General features: G+C 47.5%; 1 protein-coding gene across 6 annotated transcripts in view; it reads left to right on the top strand.

Moving 5' to 3' along the window:
- The window catches only part of ACER1 (alkaline ceramidase 1), a 55,507-nt gene extending 48,960 nt beyond the window's left edge, over nucleotides 1–6,547 (top strand). For 5 of the 6 annotated variants that reach the window (XM_043466359.1, XM_043466357.1, XM_043466356.1 and 2 more), the window contains 5 exons: nucleotides 758–872; nucleotides 961–1,102; nucleotides 2,340–2,477; nucleotides 5,397–5,534; nucleotides 6,000–6,547. In XM_043466359.1, coding sequence (XP_043322294.1) covers nucleotides 794–872; nucleotides 961–1,102; nucleotides 2,340–2,477; nucleotides 5,397–5,534; nucleotides 6,000–6,168 — 666 coding nt within the window. In that variant the 5' untranslated portion in view covers nucleotides 758–793 and the 3' untranslated portion in view covers nucleotides 6,169–6,547. The remainder of the gene's footprint in view (nucleotides 1–757; nucleotides 873–960; nucleotides 1,103–2,339; nucleotides 2,478–5,396; nucleotides 5,535–5,999) is intronic. The other variant, XM_043466361.1, reaches the window with a different exon arrangement.
- The last annotated feature ends 6,935 nt before the right edge of the window (nucleotides 6,548–13,482 follow it).

Here is a 13,482-nt window from a genome sequence, read left to right as displayed (position 1 = left end):
TCCCAACCCCATGAACTGTAGCCTGACAGGCTCCTCTGTTCACGGGATTCTCCAGGCAAGAATACTGGAGTGGGTAGCCATTCCCTTCTCCAGGGGATCTTCCTGACCCAGGGATCGAACCCAGGTCTCCTGTATTGCAGACAGATTCTTTACCAGGGAAACCCCCTGCATTGCAATGTGGATTCTTAACCACTGGACTGCCAGGGGAGTCCCCTCAGGCTATTTTTTAGAAGTGAGTCACTAGGGTATTGCTTTGTCTTTCCTTGTCTACAAGGCCAAGGCCAGTTCATGACCACTATGTTTGCATTTCAGTCCATAGGAAGTAGAGAGCAAGGCTCAAGCAGCTTCTCAAGAACTGACCTGGAAGTTATATTAGTAGATTCATTTACAGTTCTATCCCATGGGCTAGAGCAGGTCACAAGGCCACAGTGAGCTGCAAGGAAGGCTGGGGAATATAGTCTTTAGTTGAGTAGTTGGATGCCCAGCTCAAACCTGGGGGACACTGTTGCTGAAAGGAAAATGTTAGTAGATAGTCTTCACCATGTGCATTGAATGAATTAGTGAGCCCACAGAGTAATGGATGGAGTAATGGATTAACCAATGAGTGGTTGACTGGTCAGCTGAAAGATGGCTAGACCCTGGGTTGGTTAACTGCCTGAAAGATGGCTGCTGACCAGTTGGGTAATGACTGAGGACCACCGTGCTCGGCCTCCCCTGTCTGACAACCCCTCACCATGTTTTCCCCTTCCTTCTCCAGTTCAGCAATGTCACCTTCTTCATCTTTGGGCCCCTCATGACATTTCTGATGCGCCCATATATCCAGAAACGCTCCCGCTACTTTTATGTGCTCTTTATTCTCTTCACAGTCACAGGTAGGTGGGGACATTGGGACAGTGGGGGGGCGGGGGGGGAGCAAGAGGGACGACACCCTTGACCACCTGCCTTTGTCTCTCCCTCCAGGACTGTTCTCCATGTACTTTCACATGACGCTCAGCTTTCTGGGCCAGATGCTGGATGAGATCGCTATCCTGTGGCTGCTGGCCAGCGGCTACAGCATATGGTTGCCTCGCTGCTATTTCCCCACCTTCCTAGGGCAGAACAGGTAGGGCAGGGGTCGGCCCTCTGTCAATCCTACTGGAGCCCATCTATCCTCCAGGCCCTCTTTGGAGTCCCTCCCCTCAACACCCCAGGACTTTTTCCTGACCCTGTCTGACCTAACTGAACTTCCAGGCACCCCTCTTCTGAGCATCCTTGGGACCCCTGGAAGTCATCCCCTAGTTGTTCAGTCACTCAGTCATTTCTGACTCTTTGTGACCCCCATGGACTGCAGCCCTCCAGGCTTCCCTGACTTTCACTATCTCCTCAGGTTTGCTCAAACTCACGTCTTTTGAGTTGGTGATACCATCCAACCATCTCGTCCTCTGTTGTCCCCTTACCCACCTGCTTATTCTTCCTCTTATCCCACCTGGAGAGTTGAGACCTTCTCCAGAGCCTTTCTGAGCCTACTTTGGGGGTCCCAGGCACGTGTGTGCTCAGTTGTGTCTGACTCTTTGCGACCCCATGGACTGTAGCCTGCCAGGCTCCTCTGTCCATGGGCTTCTCCAGGCAAGAATACGGGAGTGGGTTGCCAGTTCCTTCTCCAGGGCATCCCAGGACCCCATGCCTAAGCTTACCTGGGGTCCGAGACCTCTTCCCTGAGTCTATCACCTGGTCTCTCTGGCATCTTTCATTGGATCTTCTTGGGCCCCCTTTTTGTTGACTTGAGATCCATCTGAATATCTCTCCTGACCCTGTTTGACCCACTTGAGCCTTGCAGGCTGTTGCTGCTTGTCAGGCAGTCAGTTGTGTTTGACTCTTTGCGACCTTATGAACTGTAGCCCGCCAGGCTCCTCTGTCCATGGGATTCTCCAGGCAAGAATACTGGGTTGGGTTGTCATTTCCTTCTCCAGTGGATATTCTTGACCCAGGGGTGGAACCCGGGTCTCCTGCATTGGCAGGTGGGTTCTTTACCACTGAGCCACCGGGGAACCCCAAGCCTTCAGGACCTCTCTCCTAATAGTTTCTGGGACCCCTGGTGCTCCTTCCTTAATCCCACCTGGCTCACCTGAGACTCTTGCCTGAATTTACCTGGGCCTTGGGACCTTCATCTGACCTTTTATACTGAGCCCACCTGGGAGTCTTAAGACCTTTTTCTGAGCTCAGTTGGGCTTCTCAGAACCCCTTCACTTTTCTCATCCATCTCAGCCATGAGATTTCCATGTGACTACCCAAACCCCACAGGAATACCCCTCAACCACCCTCCCCCTGCCCGCCACAGCTGAGCCCTTCTCTTCCTCCAGGTCCTGGTACATCTCACTGATCGTCACCATCACCCTGCTCAGTACCTTCTTGTCCTTCCTGAAGCCCACGATCAACGCATACGCCCTAAACGCCATTGGCTTGCACATTGTCTACATCGTGGTCCAGGAGTATAAGAAGTGGGTGTGACTGCAGGTGCCCAGAGCGGTGGTGCCCCTGTCTCTTCCAAGAACCGCACCCACCCGCCAAAGAAAAACCTCGCCATGTTCCCTTCCCCAGGATCGTTCGCCAGCTAGGGGCAGGACCAGGATTTGAAACCTAAGGCGGAGTTTGTCCTTCTTCTCTGAAAACCTCCAAACACACATACAAGTGGAGGGCATTGTATCATAAACCTCCATAAACCAGCCCCAACAGCATGTTGCCAACCTGCATTCCTTTTTTCTTCTTCTTGGCCACATGGCATGTAGGATCTTAATTCCCCAACCAAGAATGGAACCTGCACCCCTCGCATTGGAAGCTCAGAGTCCTAACCACTGGACCACCAGGGAGGTCCCCAACCTGCATTCTCTATCCCCCTAGATTTCATATAATGTCATCCATTAATTGTTCAGGGTTTCACTCTCCTGATAAAAAATTACCATTTTTAACCCATGTTATGTCTTGGCAGGCTAGAGAAGGAACTCCCAAATGGGGCCATTTAAGGAGAGTTGTATAAAAGGGTTGTTTACAAAGGAGAGGGCAGACTGTGGGAACATCACTAGAGATCATTTAGAATCCCTCTGTTAATAACAGTGGGACTCCATGATCATCAGGAGACCTGGGATGGGGAGTGATGGAAAGGAGTGATTGCAAGAATCTGGAAGGAGAGATGTAGCAGAGAGAGTCTTCTTGGCCAGAGCTGTGACCTCCAGTTGGTTACAGTCAGCCTGAGCCAATCCCAAAGGGAGGTTGTATGGGCCAAATCCAGGATAAGGGCCAAGCCTTTATCCTTGGGCTTCCAGCTGGGTAGGTCAATGATTTCCAGTTGGGTTGGCCAACAGTTTCCAGCTGGGATGGCCAATGGTTTTCATTTGGGTTGGCCAATGGTTTCCAGTTGGGTAGGTCAATGGTTTCCAGTTGGGTTGACCAATGGGGAGCCCCAGCAAGGAGTCAAATGGTGGAGGGAGGGTACTGTTGGAATATTTATTTCTAGGTCCACCTAACTCAGCTCCCCTACCCCATACCCTGCCACCCCTTGAGGCTCAGGGCTGGGTGGAAAAAGGTAGAGAAGGATCTAGAGAGACGAATGGAAGATGCTTCCTTAGAATAGCATCTATAAATAATGCCCAGTTTGCACTGACCTTTCCTCAGTTTCCCAAAGACATCTTCTTGTACTTGGTCTTGTTTAAATCAGAAGATAAACACAGTCTTCAGGTCTTCCTTCTTTTATAGCAGTCCTTTCCTCCCTCCCTCTTTCTTCATGCCTCTGGTTTGATAACAGAAACTCAAAGATTTGTCCTGTAGGACATCCTGAATTTTGGATTTGGCCAACTGCTTCCTGTGGTGTCTTTCAACCTGTTTCCCTTTTTTTTTTCCCTCTGTAAATTAATAGATCTAGTTTTAGCTTTAACTTTTTTTTCACTTCATGTGCGGCACTGGGTGCTGCTTGTGCCAGCCCATTAAGACCTCATAATGAGTGGTCGTCCTACATTTAGTGCCATTGTGTTTGATCTGTGGATTCAGATGGTGTCATCCAGATCCTTCATTATAAAGTCTTCTACAGACCTTTCCCCTAATGATTTCAGCAGCCATTTCATGCTGTCTCCACCCGTGATCTCCTTAGAGGGTGCAAAAGGGTGATTTTCAGATTCTGTTATTCCTTCTGCATTAATTATCTGGAGTCTAGACAGACAGACAGAAGAATGTTTGCTCATCAACCTTGAAATACAGTTTGGACAGGAAAGACAGGACAGGGCATTAGTTCTTTCCCTTTTAAAAATTAATTTCCAGAGCAGCAAGTTGGTGCCTTAGTCATCTCTGGTAAGGACCAATGAAAGTTGTTTTTTTTTTTTTTTAAGCATGAACTCATGGACTTTTATCTCTGAAGTGTTTCAATCCATTGCAATCACTATGCTATATTTTTAACTTTTTATTTTGAAATAATTACAGGCTCAGAGGAAGCTGCAAAAATAGTACAGAGTCCTGTGTACCCTCCACCCAGATTCTCCCCACCTCCCCCGAGGCAGCATCTTGTGTAATCACATGTGTGTGTACATGCTAAATCACTCAGTCATGTCTGACTCTCTGTGACCCCATGGGCTGTAGCCCACCAGATTCCTCTGTCCATGGAATTCCCCCAGGCAAGAATAATGAAGTGGGTTGCCATTTCCTTCTCCAGGGAATCTTCCCAACCCAGGGATTGAACCTGTGTCTCCTGCATTGGCAGGCAGATTCTTTACCATCTGTACTCAGATTTTACCAATTCTTATGTTTGTGGTTTTGTTTTGTTTTGGTGTTCAGACTGTCCCCTTTTAGGCTAGCAGGCAGGGCTTGCACTTTTACCCATGAAGGAGTTATTGTCTCATTAATCTCTCATAAGCTCTTTCCCAAGAGACATTGGGTTAGTTCTGCTGTTGGGGAAACACATATTGTAATCCTGAGTTGTCCCATGACATGGGACACCCTCCCACACACATCCACACGTATTCTCAGAGCTACGTAGACATAAATTCTCATGCACCAGCCCACAGGAGCACATACACTTACACCCCAAAGCACAAACACAGAAGGGCTTGTTGGCTGCGGCTTCTGTATTCTGATAAACCTGATGCAGACCCCACATACCGGCTGCGTAACCTTGGGGTGGGGGCTGGGGCATACTTACTCTCACATGCCTCAGTTTTCTCATCCACAAAATGGGAACAAAAACATTGCTGTGAGGACCCAGTATCTTGTAAGTGGTCCCTACGTGTTAGCATGGGTCTGGCCCCTCCCCCACCTTGCCCCCTTTGATCCTTCCCGCCTCCGAGCCTCCTCTCCTGGAATGGAGGAATTTCCCATCAGCCCCCTGGGGCTCTGCTAGCTGAGTCAAGCTCTGATCTCCCTTCTTCCCTCCCTAGGACCAAAAATAAGGAGCTCCGGCATCTGATTGAGGTCTCCACAGTTATATGGGCTCTCGCCCTTACTAGCTGGATCAGTGACCGCCTGTTTTGCAGTTTCTGGCAATGGATTAATTTCTCCTACCTGCACAGCATCTGGTAAGCATTTACCCTCTGGTCTTGGGCTCTAGGGGCTTCTCTGGTGGCTCACAGAGTAAAGAATCCACCTGCAATGTGGAAGACCTGGGTTCAATCCCTGGGTCAGGAAGATTCCCTAGAGAAGGACTTGGCAACCCATTCCAGTGTTCTTGCCTGGAGAATTTCATAGACAGAGGAGCCTGGCAGGCTACAATCCGTGGCGTTGCAGAGTCAGACATGACTGAGCAACTGACACTTTCACGTGGGTCCTAGAAGCAGAAAATCTCAGATGCCAGAGTTTGGAGCAGGAGCCTGGGGGAAGTGGGGACAGGCACAGATACTGGGATGTGTGTGTATGTCTTGGGGGGTGTGTGGTCAGGAGATCCCTTTCGATGGCCAGGATCCAGGAGAGGTCAGAGAGGTGGGGCTGGGGCCATCAAGCTGACTGCTGGGCCATCTTTTCCCCCTCTCTACTTTGTCACCCAGGCATGTACTCATCAGCTTCACCTTCCCCTATGGCATGGTCATCCTGGCTATGGTGGATTCCACATACGAGATGCCGAACCAAACCATCAAAGTCCGCTACTGGCCTCGGGACACTTGGCCCGTGGGGCTGCCCTATGTGGAGATAGGTGATGACCACAAGAGCTGCTGAGGTCCGCCAGGGCTTCTTGATCACCCAACACCTACGTACCCACCGAGGACAGCGGCCTGAATTGGGAGACTGAGAGACACTCGCAGTTCTGCCCTCCGGCTCCCTCTCCCCATCATCCTGGTCTTCCGCACCCCCATACCGAGGCAGGGGGTGGACTTCATCACCTCTCTGTGCTATGGTCTGATAACCCTGGAGCTCCCCTCCATGACCCACCCCCATTCTCTTTCACTTCCTCTTCCAGGTTCACTGTTTCACACGACCTGGTGGGGCTGGATCACTGAAGGGCTGTGCTTCTGTGGCAGCCACTGGGAATGACCTCAGGCTGGGGCTTGGTCCCTGGGCATCTTATAAACAGTGGTGGTCACTGTAAGACTCTTCAGACCTGTCTTTGGCTGTGCAGTGTCACTGATACTTGGGAGGCAGCCTAGAGAATGGACATGTTTTCTGGTCACCTTACACTCAAGCATGTGTGCTAATGGTAAAGAACCCACCTGCCTACACAGGAGATGGAAGACGCAGATTCTATCCCCTGCATCAGGAAGATCCCCTGGAGAAGGAAATGGCAACCCACTCCAGTATTCTTGCCTAGGAAATCCCATGGACAAGAGCAGCCTGGGAGGCTACAGTCTGTGGGGTCTCAAAGAGTTTGAACATGACTGAAGTGACTTCATGTGCATGCAGAGATCTCAGGGGTCCTCACATGCTCACATGGACTTATGGGGCTGGTAGCGTTGGAGCCTCATGGAGGCCTGTACTGGGTGACATGGGTGCTCTCGGGGCACGGGCATCAGGACAAGCGCTGCGGTGGTTGGTTGCTGTGTGCTGTGCTTAGTCGCTCAGTTGTGTCCCACTCTTCATGACATCATGGGCTGTAAGCCACCAGGCCCCTCTGTCCATGGGAATCTCCAGGTAAGGATACTGGAGTGGGTTGTCATGCTCTCCTCCAGGGGATCTTCCAAACACAGGGATTGAACCCAGGTCTCCCACACTGCAGGTGGATTCTTTACCATCTGAGCAACCAGGGAAGCCCATGAATACTGGAGTAGGTAGCCTATCCCTTCTCCAGGGGATCTTCCTGACCCAGGAATCGAACTGAAGTCTCCTGCATTGCGGGCAGGTTCTTTAGCAGTTGGTACCAGGGAAGCCCGTGGTGGTTGGTACAGGCTATCAAAGTGAGAGGAGAGAGGGAGAAGGGTGGTTTCCATGATGGTTAAGAGCTCAGGGCTTGGAGTCAGGCAGATGTAAATTTGAATCTTGCTCCACCATTTCCTACTTGTATTTTCTGAGGGAAGTGAGTTTTTTCCCCCCTCTACCTCTGAAGTTCAAGGACCTTGTCTGTAAAGCATTCCTTCCTTCCTTAGATTTCTGTGTAGATAAAACAAGATAACATATGTAAAGTTCTTAGAATGGGGTCTGGCAAACATTCACCCATCTACTCATCCTTTAATTTGTCTGTCCATCCATCCATCCATTCTTTTGAACTCTCCATTGAACCATCCATCTATCTTTTAAGTTACTCATCCGATAGTTCATTCATTCATTGTTTTACTCTTTTATTTGTTATCTGTCTTTTTATCTACCATTTATTAATGTATCATCCATTCATTCAACCATCCATGCATCCATCTATTCATCCATCCATCCATATATTTATTATCCATCCTTCCATCATCCATTATTCTTACATCTATTCCTGTATCCAACTGTTAACCATCCTTCATCCATCCATCCATCCATCTACTCATCCACTTCATGCATCCATATATTCATCTTTTCACCACTCATTAATCATTCTTCTTCCATCCATCCATGTATTCAAGTGTTAACCATCCTTCGTCCATCCATCCATCCATATTCAGCCATCTTTTCACTTGTCCATCCAGTTCATTCAATCACCCTTCCATTCATCTATGTCCCCACCTGTTCCTTCCTTCCTTCAGTCATTCATTCATCTCTTCAACAACTGTGTACTGAATTCCTACTATATGTTTGACAGGAGTCCTCAGATACAACAACTATATACTGAGTTCCTAATATATGTTTGACATCAGTCCTCATATAAGACAACAAAGACATGCAAAGTACCTGCCCTAATGAGGAGGCACACTTTAGATAAATATAAAAGAGGCAATTGCAGTCACGGATGGGTGCTGCAAAAAAGATAAAGCAGGGTGATGTTCTCAAAGATCATGGGGTGGGGGAGCAGCCCTTTCATATGTGTGATCAGTTGGGAAGTGCACTTTGCAGCTGAGCCCTCAGTGAGGAGGGAGCCAGCCATACCTAGAGCTGGGCAAGACCATTCTGGGCAGAGGGAATCACAGGTGTCATAGAAAAGCATCCACTTCCTACTCCCCTTGTCTCTATCTCTAAATGCATGACCATGATTTGTCCCCAGATTCTGGCTCCTGCTGACCACTCCATGTAGCCTCCTCTTGGGGCATGGAGGCAGTGAGTAGGTAGGAAGGAGGACCAGGGAATCATCCAGTTTGTAATTCTATCTCACCATGGGGCCTTGGCAAGCCCCTGTCTCCATCATGGAGGACTAATGGTGGCAAAGGACAAAATGTTCAGCTCTAGCTGGCTGGAATGACAAAATGATAACCAGCACATATACTTTTGAAGTTAGAGCTCAGACTGCAGGTATGGCTGGATCTAGGCTTTACTGTTGGCTCAGACAGTAAAGAATCTGCCTGCAATGAGGGGGACCCAGGTTTGATCCCGGGGTCAGGAAGATTCCCCCAGAGAAGGGAATGGCAACCCACTCCAGTAATCTTGCCTGGAGAATCCCAAGGACAGAAGAGCCTGGCAGTGACAGTCCATGGGGACGCAAAGAGTGGGACATGACTAAAGTGACTTAGCACACATGCACACAGGGCCTGAGAGGAGGAAATGGGGAGTGCTCATTGGTATAGGGTTTCCTTTTGGGGTGAAGAATATGTCTTGGAAAACTAGATAGAGGCAATGGTTACCCAACGTTGGTAAGGCTCTAGTTGCTTTTGAATTGTACACTTAAGTATAGTTTCTGATTAGTCTTAGGTTAGGTAAATTTCACCTCAGTTAAAATTTAATAAAGCTCCCAGAGTCGGTCTTGGCTGGTGTTAGGTCATGTCCTGCCTCCCCCCAATCAATTCCAGTAGCCAGAAGGATGCAGCTGTTTGATTAGCCAGACTTGGGTACGTGATTCCTCTGCAGAAGGAGGGGAGCCTCAATCTGACTGTGACTGATCTGGGGGGAAGAGGGAACAAGTAGGAGTTGAAGTCCAGTATTAAGCCCGTGCCTGTCCTCCAGAGGGGCTGCCATTTAAAAAAACACACGTTCATATTGGCCCCCAGGGGGAGCCCTCGGATCGAGGACTGTTGCCAGGGAGAAATAAAAAGGAGAGGGGCTTCCCTGGTGGCCAAGTGGTCGGGTTCACCTGCCAATGGAGGGGACACAGGTTTGATCCCTGGTCTGGGAAGACTGCACATGCCATGGAGCAACTAAGTCTGTGCACCACAACTACTGAACCTGTGCTCTTGAACCTGGGAGCTGCAACTCCTGAGCCCATGTGCTGCAACTATCAAAGCCCAGGCATCTACAGCCTGAGCTCTGCAAGAAGAGAAGCCGCCACAATGAGAAGCCCACACCCTGCAATGAAGAGTAGCCCCCACTTACTGCAACTGGAGAAAGCCAGTGCTTGGAAGTGAGGACCCAGTGCAGCCAAGAAATAAATATATATCTTTTAAAGGAGAATGATGCTAAGAGAGGAAACATTGCAAATGTCCAGTGTAGCAGCCTTCTCTGGGGAAATACCTTGTGGCACATAGTTTGGGTCTGCTCCAAAACCATTCATGGGACTTCTCTATAGCTCAGATGGTAAAGAATCTGCCTGCAGTGCAGGAGGCCTGGGTTTGTCCCGGGGTCAGGAAGATCCCCTGAAGAAGGAAGTAGCAACCCACTCCATTATTCTTGCCTGGAGAATCCCATGAATAGAGGAGCCTGGCAGGCTAGAGTTCATGGGGTCTCAAAGAGTCGGACACAACTAAGTGACTAACGCACACACCCAAAACCATTCATGGCTCCCCATTGCCTATGGGACAAGGGCCAAGTGCCTCTGTATGACATTTAAGGTCTGCTCTGATTTGAAATTAACCTGGGGTAGGTCTCTGACATCCCCATTGGACTCTCTGCTCCAGCTTGATCTTATTCAGCATTGCTGTGAATGGCTGTGTGTACATTTGTGGCTGGCAGGAAACTGAGAGGTATAGGAAGCATTCTGTAGTAGTTGGTCTCGGGTCAGGAGGCCAGAAAGGGTTCCAAAAAAAGTCTGGGAAGGCTGAAGCACCTAAAAGGTGAAAGAAAGATAGTGTAATTAATACCAAGTGGTCCCTTTGGGTGCAAGTAAACTAGAACACTAGAGGGCGATAGAGACCTAATACAGCAGTTCAGTTACAGACGAGCTAAACTCACTACTTCCAAAAACGTTGCATTCTACCTGTGGGAGTCCTGCTTCAATTTCACTCTTTGTAACAAATTTGAATGACATGTATCACTCATGCATTCTGCCAAGTGCTCAAATTGCTATCTGCTTTTGTTTCTTTAGATCTACTCCCTTTGCTCACACTGATGTATTTGAATAGGAAACATTGTGTCACTTCCAAAAGTCACTTGTCACAGATACAAAATAACCATAAAACTAGATACAGTAACAACAAAAAATTATTAACTGCAGCTCAGTGATTCTTAGCCCAGTCTGCACATAGAATCTCCAGCTGATTTTTAAAAAATTTTAATTGAAATATAGGTGATTTATAATGTATTAATTTCTGCTATATAAAAATGATTCAGTCAAACATACATACATACATATATATATATATATATATACATTCTTTTAAAAATTGTTTTCCATTATGGCTTATCACAAGATATTGTATATAGTTCTCTGTACTATACAATAGGAGCTTGCTGTTTACCCAGCTGATTTTAAAGACATGTTGGAAGAGGGCAGAGATACAGATAAAAAAACTGGTGGCTACCAGAAGAAAGGTGAGGAGAGCCAAAATAGGTGAAGGGGATTAAGAGGTACAAGCTACTAGATGTAAAAAAAAGTTACAAGGATGTAATATATAGCACAGAGAATATAGCCAATATTTTATCATAATCTTATATGGAGTATAATCTATAAAAATATTGAATCACTATGTTATACATCTGAAACTAATATTGTAAGTCAACTATCTGAGTGCTAAGTGCTAAGTCACTTCAGTCATGTCTCTTTCCGACCCTCTGGACTATACCCATAACCTTTACGCTCCTCTATGGAGTCCTTTTTAAAGTTTTTTTTTTTTAAGCACTTATTTTTATTTATTTGGCTACACCAGGTCTTACTTGCGGCACATGGGATATTTTGATCTTCATTGCAGCATGTGGGATCTTTAGTTGTGGCATGCAAATTCTTTTGTTGCAGCAATAGGATCTAGTTTCCTGACCAGGGATTGAACCTGGGCCCCCTGCATTGGGAGAGTGGAGCCTTAGCCACTGGACCACCAGGGAAGTCCCATTAGAGGCCTTTGAATGTGGGTGGGCTTAGAGTATGGTGGAAGTGACTCCATGTGACTTCTGAGGCTAGTTCATGCAAGGCAATGCAGCTGTCTATTATTTTGGGGGGGATACCCACTCTTGGGACCCAGCCACCACCATGCTATGAGGAATCCCAAGCCACCAAGTGTAGGAGCCCACGTGGAGAAGAACCAACAGCTGGCACCAACTTCCCGGCGTGATGAGTGAGCTGTGTTGGAGAGGTTCTTCATTCAGCCTCAGTGAGTTCATATCATGAGGGGCAGAGGTAAGCCGTTTCTGCCAAGCCTTGCCCAAATTGCAGATGCTTGTAACATCTGGATAACGTGTGTCAATCATGCATGCATGTGTAGTTTCTCAGTTGTATCTGAATCTCTGTGACCCTATGGACTGTAGCCCGCCAGGCTCCTCTGTCCATGGGATTTTTCAGGCAAGAATACTGAAATGGGTTGCCATTTTCCTCCTCCAGGGGATCTTCCCGACCAAGGGATCAAACCCGAGTCTGCTGTGTCTCCTGCATTGCAAGTGGATTCTTGACTCACTGAGCCATTGGGTTGTCAATCACGCATTCTGCTCAAATTACTATTTGCTTTAAGTTTTTCTTTAAATATATTCCCTTCAGGCACACTGATGTAGATAGGAAAAAATGTGTCACTTCCAGAAGTCCTTTGTCACAGATCAAAAATAATCACAAAAATTAGATACAACAACAACAGAAGTGTTATTAACTGCAACTCAGTAATTCTTGACCCAGTCTGCACAAGAGAATCCCCAGCTGAATTTCCAAAAGGGGGAATGAGTGACCTGGCCCTTTCTTACTTCAAATGAATGAAACCAAAATCTCTGAAGGTGACTGGGTCCCAACAACAAATGTTTAGTGTTGTTCCAAGTCACTCAGTTTAGGGTGGTTTTTTATACAGCAGATGACAACCAGAGCAACTTTGTGTACAATGCCAACTTCTAACTTTGTTGTTGTTGCTGATTTGCTAAGTTTGTGTCTGACTTTTTGTGACCACTTGAACTGTAGCACACCAGGCTCCTCTGTCCTCCACTATCTCCTGGAGTTTGCTCAAATTCATGTCCATGGAGTTGGTGATGTTATCTAACCATCTCATCCTCTGCTGTCCTCTTCTCCTTTTGCCTCCAATCTTTCCCAGCATCAGGGTCTTTTCCAGTGCTTCAGCTCTTCGCATCAGGTGGCCAAAGTATTGGAGGTTCGGCTTCAGCAGCTTGTAACAATATCTAAACATTGTACCTTCCTCTGAAAGAAATCAAGTGTTCACCTTCAATGTCATTCAAGTCTCAGCCTCAACCCTACTCCTTCCCCACCAGGAAGTCTTCTTTGATTTCCTTACTCAGGAAACATGTAGAGATGCTCTCATCAGGGAAGCTGCTGGTAGTGTCCGCCTACTAAGCAGGCACTAAGACACAGGTGGCAGACATGTAGCTCTGGACTCTCTGTGGGTCCCTGACTCTGGCATATACTGGACATGGGACATTGGACAATGCAATAACCTCATCTGAGCTTCGGTTTCCTCACCTGTAAAATGAGGGCAACAACACCTACCTCTTCATATTGCGATGATTAAATGAGTTTAAAATTCATCCTCTGGAGCTTGTATACAGCAGGTGTTGGCCAGGATACGGCCATACTAATGAGAAAATGGAGCAGCGCTCTGCTTACCTCCTCAAGGAAGGAAAACAGTTGTTCAGTTTTAGGCAATGGATGCTTTTTTTTTTTTTGACCACACTTGA

Source organism: Cervus canadensis, chromosome 4 (assembly GCF_019320065.1).
Source record: "Cervus canadensis isolate Bull #8, Minnesota chromosome 4, ASM1932006v1, whole genome shotgun sequence".
In the NCBI taxonomy this organism is placed as follows: Eukaryota; Metazoa; Chordata; class Mammalia; order Artiodactyla; family Cervidae; genus Cervus; species Cervus canadensis.
The sequence above is the reverse complement of the archived record's forward strand: the minus strand, read 5'-3'. Positions and strand labels throughout refer to the sequence as shown.